Source organism: Strigops habroptila, chromosome 3, assembly GCF_004027225.2.
Source record: "Strigops habroptila isolate Jane chromosome 3, bStrHab1.2.pri, whole genome shotgun sequence".
NCBI lineage: Eukaryota > Metazoa > Chordata > Aves > Psittaciformes > Psittacidae > Strigops > Strigops habroptila.
The window spans coordinates 73,497,004-73,511,716 of NC_044279.2; the positions used below are offsets into that span (position 1 = coordinate 73,497,004).

The 14,713-nt window shown below is 43.3% G+C and overlaps 1 protein-coding gene across 2 annotated transcripts in view; it reads left to right on the top strand.

Annotated features, from left to right (window-relative positions):
• The window catches only part of BTBD11 (BTB domain containing 11), a 173,727-nt gene extending 159,250 nt beyond the window's left edge, over nt 1–14,477 (top strand). For both annotated transcript variants that reach the window (XM_030479855.1, XM_030479857.1), the window contains 6 exons: nt 3,303–3,408; nt 4,180–4,282; nt 6,029–6,110; nt 6,974–7,042; nt 10,148–10,261; nt 13,058–14,477. In XM_030479855.1, the coding sequence (XP_030335715.1) occupies nt 3,303–3,408; nt 4,180–4,282; nt 6,029–6,110; nt 6,974–7,042; nt 10,148–10,261; nt 13,058–13,267 (684 nt within the window). In that variant the 3' untranslated portion in view covers nt 13,268–14,477. The remainder of the gene's footprint in view (nt 1–3,302; nt 3,409–4,179; nt 4,283–6,028; nt 6,111–6,973; nt 7,043–10,147; nt 10,262–13,057) is intronic.
• Nucleotides 14,478–14,713: the final 236 nt, after the last annotated feature.

Genomic DNA, 14,713 nt, shown 5'->3' on the forward strand with positions numbered 1-14,713 from the left:
AATATTGCCACCCACAACTGCAGCAACGAGCTCTTACAGCTGTTCTTTCACAGTCAGCTGGTAGGGTGATTGGATAAAAGGGGAAGAATTATCCAGCTCAGTGCTTCAATAGGATGGATGTGGTAACTAGAGCATCTTTTGAGCTTCCCAGTGCGGGCACTGTGCAAAGAGGAAGACTGAATAGGCTGGACATGTCCTCCTCTCTGCTAGAGCAATGCTGGTGCCCTAGGTCATGGACTTGTGCATTTGTTCCCAGTTACTTCACAGGCATCCCAGCTCAGCCTGCTCCAAGAGCAGGATTTGGCTTAAAAAAAGCCAATTTTGTCCCCAGCCATCTAGTCACAAAGCATTGCTTTTCTCTTTCCTCTTTGCTGCCTCTTTCTGCCTGGTTTGTTGGTAAAAGCCAGCAGAGGATCTATGGGGAGCAGATCCAGAGCCACAGCCCTGTGAGCTTGGCTGCATGCGGGGTGGTGTGGGAGGCGAGCTTTCTGTGCTGTAATAGCTCACCACTCCCCTCCCTGTGTCTCAGGGAGAAAACTTGCTGCTGTTTGTTAGTGATGGCTCTAAATGAGCTTTCTAGGTGAGCACATTTTTTAGCCTTTCAGTGGCATGCATTGCAAGTATTTAATGTTATCGACAGAAGCCAAAGGTCTCCAAACCTCCTCTCTGCCAAATGAGATCAGTGTCCTGCATTGGAGGTCTGAAGTTCCGCAATGCATCGAGCCACTGTCTGTCTGATGGCCCCGCTTTCTTTGATGTGCCAGTCCTTAAGTCTCTTCTTTTTGTCTCATCTGTGTTCTGTGTCTCGAGGTTTTTAAGCATCTCTTATGTGAATGTATCACATCTTGAGCTAATTAGAGCTATGTTTGCACTGTGTTTTTCACAGGCTTGTGGGCAGTCAGTGGCAAGGTGGCTTTATAATGGGCTTGTATCTGCACACCACAGGGTTCATGCCCTGTTGGTGACCCAGGGAGCTGGCAGCACCTTGCCTACATAGGCAGGCTCCCATGGGGTTGTCTGTATGTGCCAACCTGTTCATCATTTTGGTTGGAGTTACGAGTAGGGATCTTCTCCCACCTCTGTGACTGGGTTTTGCTCATTCTTCCCTGGTCTCAGTGCACCTGGACATCCTGGTACGTGGTGCTATAGCTCAGACTGGTGAGTGAGACCTCTGGCTCCTAATGAGGTGCTGGGAGGTCAATACTCAGATACTCCATCAGTGCATTCCCACAGGCACCCCAGAAGGAGGAGATGGGTTCTTTTTATTGATGTATTTGTGCCTTTTTAAAAAGCTGTTGCCCAGGCACAGCTGTGGCTGTGACTGGTGAGTTCATGGCCCCACTAAAACCTCAGTGGCATAGACAGGACCTGTGCACCCTGCCATATTCAAGAGGGAGCTGCCAGTAGCTATCCTCTTTAGTGCAGTTACTCTACTTTATTCACCGTGGGTAAAGGTGAGCATTGTTCTTCCAATTACGCCTCTCCTCTCCAGAAGCGTCCCTCTGCACTGAGCCACAGAATTATTCCCATCCTCTCTTGTATTTACTGACTTCCTAGCATCTGCTGGATCCAACTGGGAGCTGCCCTGCTGGTAATCAGCATCCCCCCAGACACACTCCTCCCTGACTGACTCAGTCAGCCACAGCGCTTCGGCACAGCCCTTCCGAGCAGAGAAGCAATTGCTCTTTCTGCCCTGTCTGTCTAGAGCTCTCCCAGTCAGCCCTCCTGGCAGCTGAGTCACTTCCTCCTTTAAATCTGGCCTTAAACCTTCCTTTTCTCTTCACCCTGTGACTCACTCCCTTTGTGAAGCGCTTTGCAGAGCTCTGGCTGGAAGATGCTGAACAGAGAGATGCTCCCAGTGTGAGGCATCCTCCTTGTCTCGGAGCCACAGTGGTGAGCCCCTCTCTGAGGGCTGGTCCGTGCATTGTGCTAAATGGTGTCTCTTAGTATCAGTGTTTCTCTTATCTTACCATTTCTTTCAATGCTGCATCTTGACGTAGTAATAGGAACCAACTCCCGCCTGTGGGCGAGCACGTGTAATTTCCTTTGACATCAGCATGTGCCTGTGAGGACACAGCTCTACCCTTTCCCACCCTATCTGATCAGATGCGGTAAGGGAGTCATTACAGGATCTCTGCTGCTCCTCCTTGTCCCTTGTGGGATTTAAGGAGCACCGCTGTTAAAACTGAGCTGAAATGTGCTCAGAGAAAGGAAAGCTTCAATTTCTGCTCTATAAACCTGGAGATATTTTAAGTATAACATCTACGCTCCTCATTTTTTTTAATTAAGACTTAGGGTTTTTTGTCCCTCACCCACTTATTTTCTTGGCTTTGAACCCTGTCATATCTAACTGCCTCGCCTCTTCAGTTTTCTGGTGTGGAAGGGAATCACCAACCAAGAGTGTAGTTAAAAGATATCGTCATGTGGCACCACTGAACTTGGCTAGACCTGCTCCTGTTATCAGCAAAGCACGATTTTTTTGGCAAAAAAGTTTGCCAAAGCTTTTGAATCCTGCTTTCGGCGGTGACTTACGTAGTTAAGCACTAAATCCATTTCACTATCCTTCCAGCTTAGGCATACAAACACTCAAGTTGCTTAGCACTTAGGGAAGTGTCCCATGGGTGCCTTAAACCCATAGTCTGGGCAGAAATGGGTAAGGCCAGAATGGGTAAACTAGACCTGGTTCTGTTACGGTCTTGTGGCTTCCTCAGCACAGTGGCACCCAGGCCAGTGCTAGTGGTGTAAGAGCACATTAATGAAGCATTTGGGAATGAAGGAGGAGGTTCAGTGGCAGACTACGATGCTTTGGTCACTCTGTAGGGGAGGGTCTGTTTGTGAGATTGTTGCTTCTAGAAATGCATGCAGGCTGTACAGCTGTATCTGTTTGTAGCTCTGGTTTTCTAAAATGTGATCGATGACCATTTTCTAGAGAGTAACAAAAAGTCATTTTCCAGTACAGCAAGTCTGCAAATGAAATGAAATCACTGTTGTAAAGGAGCTTTGTTTCTATGGAAGGGACAGGAGCTATGGAGGTTTTTTGGAAAAGAAGACCTCTGGTCCAAGGAGAGGACCTTTCATTTTAACTGAGTCTTACAGGAGACATAGCAATCAAGTAAATGAGAATTGCAGTTTCTAACAAACACTGATAATCCTAAAATCTGATTTTCAATAAAGCTTCAGCAATCACATTCTTCAGCTTCAAAACAGGCAATTCTTGAGAACAATGTAACATCTCCTTGGCATAACGATGTTACTTTGCACACTGAGCTTACATTGCATATACTTGTTTTTCTTTTGCTTAGAATGAAGTGATCAGCCAGCAGCTCTCTGTCATTTTCACTCATTGCTATGGACCCTACCCTATTCCGAAGCTCGTTGAAATCAAACGCAAGCAGACCTCTCGCCTAGGTAAGCATGGCTTGAAGGTGCTCGTTGGTTCTCCAAGGAAAGCTGTGGGAAGTCTGTGTCCTGTCTGCATGCTGAGTGGGCACAAGTCAGAGAAAAACCTGAATCTGAAAGGCAGAACTAGAAAAAGGGCCTTACCTGAAACTCCCACTGAAATCAGGAGGGTCATCAGGTGTGTTAAGAGTGGGACCATAAATCTGCAAAGATTTGGCTGTGTGGATAACTAGGCTGGGATCTAAGCCTGGAGCCAAATGTCTGTCCACATATGAAAATGCTCTGGCTGTCTGTGGGTGATGCCGGGGTGGCACAGCCCTCCTTGCCTGCTGACAGAGCCCGGGTTGTTTTAACAAGGCTGAGAGAAGACCAGGAGATTTTCTAGGACCCTCTTCCCCTTGGCGTAAAGACTTCCCCACGCAGGGAGAGGGGTGTAATAGGGTATAAATAAGCGTAGGGCCCTCCAGCATCCGTTCAGCTGCAGTTTGCTTTGGGCAGCAGAGCTGGGAGGCTGTGCCAGCTCCGCTCGAAGGGGATGGCTGGCTGTCAGCTAGGGTCCTCACAGACTTCAAAGCTTTGAATTCCCTTGGTCTGAACTCCGCTTGGCTGTCTGGGGTCTCAGGCTGTCCACAATAGCTTCATAGGCTTTACTCATTAAAAACAATATCCTTTTACGCTATTGTCATCTTTTATCAAACCAGGAAAACATTCTGTACGTTCATGACCTCTTCCAAACCGAAGTTATTGGCTTTTTTTTTTTCCTTCTTTTTGTGATTCTAGATCCTCATTTTCTTAACAACAAAGAGATGTCAGATGTTACATTTCTGGTGGAAGGAAGACCATTTTATGCACATAGAGTGTTGCTATTTACTGCATCACCAAGGTAAAATAAAGAGGCATTTCTGGTTTTGTAACAGAAACAGAATTTGATTTTGTGGTTTGGTTTTGTTATTTTGTTTTTTTTGTGCGGGGTTGTGGTTTTTTGTTGTTTTGTTTTGTTTTCTTCTGTTACGATTCTTTGAAGGTTAGTGGCTCAGTCTTCAAATTTTTCCTAAGAAGAACGTCTCAGCAGCTTGTTTCTGGTTGATCTGCAGGATGTTTAACAAGTACTGTAATCACTAGAATCCCACTCAGTAAATCATCCATGCTTCTGGCCATGCATCTGACTTCATTCCAGTAAGGCACATATGCATGGAGCTCGTTGCTGCATCCAGCTCTTGGTCGTAGAGGAGTCTTTTAGTATTTTTATTCCTAATGATTTATCCTGTCAGTGGCCAAATCCTGCCTTGCATTGGCATAGGCAGTCTCCAGCAAAAACAAACTCCTGTCGCTACTTTCGTTGACAGCATTTGACCCTTTTAAAATAAAATCAAGTAACTATGAAACATATCATACTGTATAGGCTGGATGTGGGTTACCCAGCACAACCCAAACCTTATTTGTATGCAGCTTTATAATTAAAGGTGTGCCTTGACACAAATTTAGCTGGTCCTCCATAAGAGCTTGTTTCAAGATTTAGCAAGGACAAGCCGCTGAGTTTGGATAGCTGAGCAAAGTGGGAACCTATGCTAGTCGTGCTGCCAACCCACACCACAGAGTAAAGAGGTTTGCATAAAGCAACTGCAGTATCTAGCTCTGCCATCTGTTAAGAAATGGGTGTTTTGGTTTAGAGCTTATTGGTTAGAGGTACAAACATGTTCTACCTGGTCCAGCTTTAAACCTACTAAATTGTGTTCATAATAGAGTTTGACACTAGTAAAAGCAAATCAATTGTTATCTGTATGTTAATTAACAAGATGCGATCATGATGTGGAAAAGTTTACCATCCAGTAAATGCTTGTCTTGATAGATAAGCCAAGGTTTGCACTACTGCTGGAAGGTCAGGTGAATTATCAAAAAGAGGAAGTACAAGGGCAGATGTTTCTGACAGCGTATTTCCTACTTTTGCCTTCTGATCAAATGGGAATATCTGGTTTTGAGAAATAGATTGCTACATATAGATATGTCCCACATAAATCTGCAATTATTAACTTAGAATGTGGGGGTTTTTGCTGGAAACTTGTGTCTGAATTTCAGGTTTTGATAATCAGAGAACAGCAACCTATCCAGTTTTCTCTGCTGCCTCTTCTTACACAATTGTACTGAGCCTACATATAAGCATTAAAAGTCTTAGTGTAGCTGTTTTAATATTTTGTTTCAAAACATTTTTTTTAAAGCAGCATAATGGACATAGGCCAAAATTTATCTCCTTCAAAAAAAGGTGTGCAGTTTTTAAATGTTGCAAGTCTTCCTAAAAGATCATGTTGCGGGGGGCGGGGGGGGAGAGAAAACAATGGTTTTGGTTTTGTAATATGCATCATTAGAGAATCTGAATTTCTTATGTACATTTTATTCTGTTGTGATATTAGACATATTTTTCAAAAATCTCAAATTGAAATCTCCTGAAAGAGTGGCATCTTCCTTTTGGTTTGAACTTTATGTCAGTATGTAAATCTTGATGCGTTTTAGTGACAAATCCATTCATTTCAGTGTATTGTATTTGCAAGAGCTGATGCTGTCCTTCCACTTCACTGTGCCTTTTCACAGTGATAATTGGGCTGGTATTTCAATCTTGCTCCTTTTTATCTAGGTTTAAAGCACTGCTGTCTAGCAAGCCTGCATCTGATAGTACTTGTATTGAGATCAACTATGTGAAGTACCCCATCTTTCAGGTAAAGTCAATTCTCACATTGAATTTGAATGGAACATGTAATAGGAACATTGTACATGCCCTGTCCAAAATATTATGTGTGTATTTGGTAAACACATAGCTCAGAGTAGTGGTTTCATGAGTACAGGTTTCATCTGCATTTATACACCAAGCTGCAGAGTGCTACTGATTGCAAATGTTGTGCCCAACCAGATTCAATAGTATGTATTCTACTTACACGGGCTATGCAGACAAAGCAGTGCATATCAAGGTAAAGCACTTGATTCTTTTTTCTCTTGCTGGCTCTTTCTATATTTAATGGACAGGCTTGGAAGAGAAACAGTTCATTTTGTTCCTTAGCAGCATCGTTCAATCAATTTTTTGCCATGAAAATACAGAGCTTGACTTCTGACTCCAAAGCATATACATGTATATGCTTCCCTCTATTTGAGTCAGAGCTCAGACAGTTCCACGTATAGACTGCTACTGCTGCAGATAATTCCCAGCTGTCTACAGTAACTTAGGCTTACTGGAAGCTCACTGCAGAGGGATCTTAGCTGGCTTGTATTACAATGCAGAGCCTCCCCCACTCTTTCTCATCATCCATGCATGCCCACACACAGCTGGGTGAAGGTGGGGGTGCCATTGCTAGGGAAGGAATAAGGGAATAACCATTATGTACGCTATATTTTCCTGAGTCAGTGATGTACTTTGAGAGAGAGAGTGGCAAAATATATCTTGAAATTGGGAGGTTTGGGCCAGTTTTCTTTACAAATGCTTGGTGGTGTTGGAGAGCCTTGGGTATTGCCTGCAATCTTTACATCACTCCCTGTTCCCTGGTGTCTCGGATTGCTTTTTATAAACACTTCCTTTGTTTTATTACAGCTGGTTATGCAGTATCTTTATTATGGAGGTGCAGAGTCACTCCTGATTAAAAATAATGAAATTATGGAGGTAAGAGACATTTATCTTAATTGCAGTGGGAGCAATGCTAAGTGATCTCTCTACTGTTCACCACAGGGCATGTGGCCATTGAGCAAGACACCACGAGCACTCCTGTAAGAGCCAGCAGTGCCCACGCTGTCTGCAGTCCTGGAGACTCTCAGTCTCCTTCTCTGACAGTCACCTGTTATAACTTTTGCCAGTATGAAGTTGACTGTTAGAGAAGAGAGAGTAGAAAAATTATGATCATCAAGCCCCCCAAAAGTGTCTGAAATAAAAATATATAGTTAGATGCTTTGAGAGGCTCTTTCAAGGAAATGCAAAGCTGGCATTACCAAAATCTGGAATCAACTCCCAGTAGCATAATATAGCATCCTCTTGCCTTTCAGCCTGGTAGGTGAGGTGCTCTGCTCCAACTGGGCCAGTCAGCTTCCCTCTGCCACACTCTTATGTTTATTAGTTCAGGCTTACATGTCCAGACGCATCTCAACGGCATAAAAGCATCCAGTTTGGTTCCTCACTCAGGAGAATTCTTGGGCATGTACTAGGCTTTAACCACGGGAGAAATCCCACTGGAGTCACAGTTCAGTTCAGTTTCAAGCATGCCAAGTTTTCTGAATAAAACTTTAAGCTGCTCCCTGAGCTACAGAGACTTCTTTGCCCCTTTCTCACTGGATTTAAAACATCCAGTGTCATTGTGCCCATTTGTGAAAGTCAAACCAAGCCAACCGAAGCTGACTGAACTGTCAATGTAGCCGCACATCCACAACCTCTGTGGATGTTAAGTCATCCTCTCCCAAATACTGTGTGCTGTCATTGCCAGCTATGATCAGCCTAATGACCCCAACTAGATAGAACTAAGAGATATTAGAGCAAATTCTTGATAGCCATTGAGGGAGTTTCCTGTGGACGGTCACGAAATTATGGCAGCCAAAAAGAATACAGGACTAAATCAATAAATACGAAATAAGTAAATACTAAAATCAGAGCTACTTAAAAAGCTAGCATACAGATTATAGTCTGCCACCATGATGTTTTATTGTTGCCTGCATTAGATAGTCTGTCCTTGTGACTGTTGCCTGGGGCATCCGTGCAAGGCTTGGCTTTTACCAAAGTACTGCTAACCACAGACTGGGAGCAACTCTTTGGGGTACAAGTGGCTGGGGTGAATCAATTCTGATGGGTACAGGGACATCTGTACCAACCCTGCTGGTAGTCAGAGGATGGAACCGGTCAGGACTGAAATTACCCCTCTCTGGTGCAGGTGGTGGATTTTTAACTAAGCATACCCACATTGACCTTCTGAGCTTTATAGGACAAGGTCACTGATGCTCATACCTTGTATGAAATCTCATATGATTTCACTTGTAGTTTTGAAAGAAGCTCCTGAATTTCTTACCCTCCCTGAAATAAGGAGTCTTAGACGAGGCAGTGCAACAGCTTTATAGAGATGCATGTGTTACCACCTAGGCTGTTAAAAAGCTTGTGCTGCAGTTCAGCTGGCAGTTTGCTCTACTTTTGTGACATCTCAAAACTTCTGTGACTCAAGAATGTATGACTGATTGATTGATCTGTTGATAACAGATCTAGCCACGGTTCCTCACAGTTTACAGTAATTACAAACCAGCACGTGACTGCTCGAGCCACAGAGACAGCTGGAATAGGATTTGGCTTTATCTTTCAAAACTGCATTTAGCAACTTGCTTTATTACAAATAAGATAACAAGAAGCACCAGAAATACTCCACAGAAATCTTTGCTGCAATTCATAATTGGGGCCAGCTGGCTGCTATCACATCAGCACTGCAGATTTTCAACACTTGGATTTATTTATGGGATTAAAGCAGAGCTCGAGCAGACTGCATAGGAGAAGTCAGAATAATGTCATGAAAGTTTCAGGGGTTTGTTCCCCAGTGCTCCTACCTAGTGGCATGAAAGCCCTTTTGGAATTCACAGGATAGCTTTTTGTCATGCAGCTATCCATGATAAGGGCCGTATAAATGCCTAAACACCTGAACAGCTTGGCCTAAGAGACCTGGCTGGGTTAGAGCAAGGTGTCAAGCAGTGAAGAACCCCAGCCTGCTTCCTAAGCAAGAGCAGCAAGCAAGAGGCAATGACTTAACATGGAAAGACAGAAGATGAAATTCCTTTTCCCTGCTGTAAAAGGAAAGAAAGGGAGCAATAGCAGAAAGCACTACTGAAATCAGTTGGAGAAATCAAAATTTAAGCTATTTTCACCCCACAGGTTCAGATCATGGCCACAGATCCCAAGGCAGTGCCAGTCCAGGTAGTATATTGATAGTGTGGATGCAGGGCTGAAGAGGAAGGTCAGCTTGAGCCCAGATGGCAAGGAGAGCCATGGTAGTGCAGCAGTACAGACACGACACTGACATGAGCCTCTCACCAAGCTGGTTCCCACCTTTGCATTGTTTCCCACTGTGCACCCACTCCTTGGAGTAATGTGGAGCCAGACAGTGTTTCAGTGTCCATGGCCTAGACATGACCTTACTGCTGCTCACGAGCCAGAGCAAGGCGCATATGGAGATCTGATTCCACTTCCTTGAGCCTGCTGAGATGACAGATTTGAAGTTTATTGCCTCTCTACATTTTTAAGGCTGCCCAGGGTGGTCATCATCATCTGGTTTGAATTCCTCTATCCTCTTGGTCCTGGCCCTTCTGCTGACATGCCCACAGCCAGCCCACATGCTCTGTTTCAGCCAGAGCTTGGGGAACGGTTGAACCAGAACCCTTTTTTGCTGGAATGTAATTGCAGATCCCTCCTTGCAGAATCATGTTTGCAAAGTGACCAAAGACTCTCCAAGCTGCCGTTTCCTTTTTCTCTCTTCCCCCCCCCCCCCCACCCCTATTCCAAAGTCAGCACATGGGTCTGAGCAGCCTGAGGTGGTCATTCCATGGACAGCTTCCCTCAGTATGATCTAGAAAGGACTGCAAAGGGTTGAAGCAACCAAGCAACCTTCTCATTCTGACTGTCAGTACTTTCATGCTAACTGAAGCAGGGGCAGAGAAAGAAATATAATGAAACAGTAAAGAAGCAAGCTCTGATTCCGTATGGCTCAGCAGTTTTGACTATTTTTTCCTTTACTTTTTTTTTTTTTAGCTTCTCTCTGCTGCTAAATTTTTCCAGCTTGAAGCTTTACAACGACACTGTGAGATCATTTGTGCAAAAAGCATTAATACAGAAAACTGTGTGGATATTTATAATCATGCCAAGGTAAAAATAACTGCATATGCTTGCATGTTATGTGTCTGTCCTCATACTCATAGGTCAGTGTTATGATAAGTAGTGATACATACATATATCATATGCTTAGTATTTTTTTATGTATCTAAGATTTGTCATTCATTTGCTGTGACTGAGTGGCTAATAGGTACCTAGTATAGTGACAGTCCTAAATCATGTAGTGTAAGAGCATTGGTGGCAACTTCTCACCTCCTTCCCTAAGTGGTTCAAATTCAATTTGAGTGTACCACCGTGTGGCAGATCTGTCCCTTGTCATGGCAACCCAAACTGCTGAGTTATTCAACAGGAATCACCTAAGTGAGTAAGACACCTCTCTTCCACCTTCCAAGCTGCATGGTCCCCTTACAATTCCTCGTTTCCTCCTGCCTGAAGCCCACTGGGGTGATATACTCAATGCTGGTGACAGCTTGTCAATACATAAAAATGCCATGCTGTCAAAGTGCAATGTCTCAGAGCCATGCAAGGATGGTAATGAGAATTTTATGTCTCAGAGAGATTTGCAGCTTCCTAACTGGAATCAAATTATTTACTTAGCTTGTGGGGGGGCCTAAGTCATTAGGCATAAAAGCATGGCATTTTTTGACCTGGAAAACCTATTTTTGTTCATTGATGGAGGTGGTTGCCACATTGATTAGTTTCAGTTTTTCTCCTCCTTTTGTGTACTTAGTAGTTAGACTTTCATTCAGAAGATGGAAATGATACACAAATAGTTGCAACAAAATATTTTTAGAGCATTCCTTAGATGATTTTTTCCTAAACTTACATGGTCTATACAAAAGATAAAATGGTGCAGCATGACATGGAGGTTTGATTGAACAGAGTAATCCCGCAGATTGCTCCAAACCCCTGCAGATCTGACCTCTATTCACATTATCAGGTATTTCTGACAGAAAGTAGTAATGTTAAGTCTTGATGTACAGATAACGCGCAATCAGTGCTTGAAATGGCATAAAGTTCCACCTATGAAATAAATAAGAAATGAGGTATATCTGCAGGTGCATTTACTCTAATAGAAAAAAAAAATGAGCAGTGCAAGAATCTTTTGAAAAATACTTGATTTATCTTCTAGATCATGTGGGAACTTCTCAATTTTTATTACTGTTACTAAAAGTAAAATGAATAATTTTGTTTTAAAATCACATGTTTTGTTTGAATTGTGAAACGTAGCTGTTATTTACATCCTGATTGAAGAAGGTTCTTATACGGAACTTTATACCTGTCTGAAGGACTTGCAGACCAAGTGGTGCTGGGACTGAATAAACCCAGTGATTAAATCCAGCTCCTTGTTTGCCTGCAAGGGCCCCAGCCTGGAAGGCTTTTTTGCCTCTTCCAATGGTGGCAGTGGAAATGGTGTCCTTGAGAGGCTTTCATGGCCAGGGTCATGTTTGCACTGATGCGGGTTGTGCATTGCAGAGATAGCCAAGCTAGCTGTGAATGAAATCTTGACTTTGTTAAGCCACATCACCCTAGAGCTCTGCATGGGCTAGTTTACCCCACTTCCAGTATATTACCAGGGCTAAGCTTCATACTTCTATAGCTAGAAGGTGTCCAGGACCTGAACTCACACATTTAAAGCTAGTTCAGATACCTCTCTATTATGCTGTCTGCAGAGAAGCGAAGGCACTCCATCTTTTGATTCCTGGTCTGTGTGATGTGCAGGTGATTAATCTGAGCACAGATTGTTCTGCCCAGAGTGCTCCTGTCACACAGTAGCTTCATTTGTTTGTTATGTGAATATGAGATAATGGTATGTGGTGGAAGAGGCCAGATGGTCGTGATGAGCCAGAGGAGCTCACACGCAGTTTAAGCGCAGCTTGCGAGCCAGCTGTCTGCTTTTCCATGTTGCTCTCCGAAGCGTGGAAGAAACTCGTGTTAGACAGCAGTTAGGATGGGAATAAGGTGAGCAGGCAATGAAGCCAGGAACCACCAAATCAGCCAGGAGCAGGTTTTGAGTAACTTGCTCCTGCTGTAGTACCATTTCTAGTCGTTGCTTCTTTGCAAGCTCAGCTCCACCTGCAGGAACTCAGGCGATGCTGAGAACTGCCTTTCCAGATTGGGGTGTGCAAGCAGGTTGGCCCAGAGACTCTTTACTCAGAGCTTGGACCTAGCAGGAGCTTGGGTGGGAGGACGGGCTGAGCACTGCTCTCTACACTTGAATGCTTGTAATTACAGCTATAGTGGAATACCATGGCTATACTCTTTATACGACCACAGGATCGAGGGTCTTTGAGCAACCTACTCTAGTGGAAGGTGTCCCTGCCTATGGCAGGGGGTTGGAACTGGATGATCTTTAAGGTCCCTTCCAATCCAAACCATTCTATGATGCTATGACCAGTACAGGTCACCTATCAAATGACCAGTATGGGTCATACAAGGTTTGCTCATACATTTTCACTCACACGTTTAAGGTTTGCTCACACATTACGGTGTCCCTGCCTATTACCCTGACACAGTGTCCAGAGTAAGTGAGATACTGACAGCCTCAAACCACGTGCTCTACAAACCTCCATTTCCCCTCCAAGGATTTCTCAAAGCATGAAACTTTGCATGACAGGCTTCTGCAGTCATATGTCCCATCCTTACTAAGGATGGCATTCATGAAACTTGCTCTGTAGTATGTTTTCCCAGACAATACATCAGTAAGCATTACTGTGCCTGTCTGAACGGCTTAGCTTGTGTATTTGTTTGTATGCAGCTCTTACGCACTGTATTTGATGAGTGGGTTTTATCAGAATGGTTATCTTTCTCTAATTTCACTTCTTGTAGTTTCTCGGAGTCACAGAACTATCTTCCTATTGTGAAGGCTACTTTCTAAAAAATATGATGGTCCTCATTGAAAACGAAGCGTTCAAACAGCTGTTGTATGACAAGAATGGAGAAACGTCTGGTCAAAATGTGCTACAGGACTTACAGAGGACGTTGGCCACAAGGATTCAGTCAATTCATTTGTCTTCTTCAAAGGGCTCCATTGTGTAAAGCTGAGGAAGACGGTAACCCTCTAATAAAGACCCTGCAAGTTAAGTCTGCTGTGGCAGTTGCTTAAACCCATTGCAGTTGCTTAAACAACTACAAAAAAGTAATTAAAAAAATTCTACTTTGCATCCAAATAGTTCCGTGTTGGCCAAAGGTGCTGCGCTGGGGCTGCGGCCCCGTCTGGATGAGGGAATGCGGAATACGAAGCTCCTCCATGTTTTTGAGCAAACAGGGTACCAGAGTATCCAGTGAATTGCTGTTGTACTCAAATTCTGAACACACAAACACACACACATGTGGTCGTGGAGCTTGATGCCAACAAAAGCCAGAACTCAGTGAACAGCAGAAGCCCCTGACTGAGCAGTGGTGCCAGGGAACACCCGAATTGACCAATTGATCATTTAAGGCAAATTTGTTCCTGTGTTACACATTTAAGAACTATATCTATCCTGGAGTCCATTATCTCATGCATTTAAGAAATGTAAGAACTGTTATTGCTGTCGAGCAAAGATCAACTGTATTAGAGAGTGGGTAAGACTGTTACAGCTGAGGAAATATGCTGACAGATTTTTAGGGGTGGGAACTTTTTAAATTGTTCATAAAAAATAACGGGGTGGCCTTGTAGTTTAAAAATGATTTCTTAAGCTTAAAATTTCATTTTCAACAGAGCTGTGTTTGAGGATCTATGTAACATGTTTTGGTTTTTTAAATGGTAAAATGTACATTGTGTAAACATACATATGATCAAGTTTTGCTTGTATTCTTTCCTAGGGTGGTATAATCTTGCCTAACAGGCTATGGTTACACCAAAGAGGTACATTACCCAGACTATCTCTAATACAGTGGGGGGGGGGCAGGAGAACTGCATGCTACTCGTGATTTGGGGTTGAAAACAATGACAAACTCAACATGCATTTGCATGGTAACTATACCTGTGAAATGTTACGTTCGTGCTTTGTTTCGCCAAGACAAATGCGATGTTACTTCTTGTCAAACTCCATTTGTGAAATTAGCATATTTTTTTATTTGGTGCGATTGGTTGTGATATGATACCCCTGGAGACCCTTCTCGAGATGCTGATTTCTGTTTGTTACAGTGAAGTGATAATAACAGATCTTTACTTCAGTAATGTGTTGATACTTCGCTACTGGCCAGAGATTGTGTCTGAGTTAGACTTTTTAAATTATAATTAAATATGTACGATAGAATGATTTCTCACTGTATCCTGAGAATGTATAGGTTATCTACAGTGCAGGGGTTGGTGGGGTGGGATGAGGGTGTGATTTAATGTTAAAGCTTTGTTTATTTTGCAGCATACTGTTAGCAAGACAAATCTGCTATGTGCCACAACATTCCCGATGCTCTGTCTCTGAAAACTATAGCAAGAAGTAGGCAAAGATGTTGCCTTCTCCATGGCAAATTGACGTTAATATATTTATTTTCTAGCAT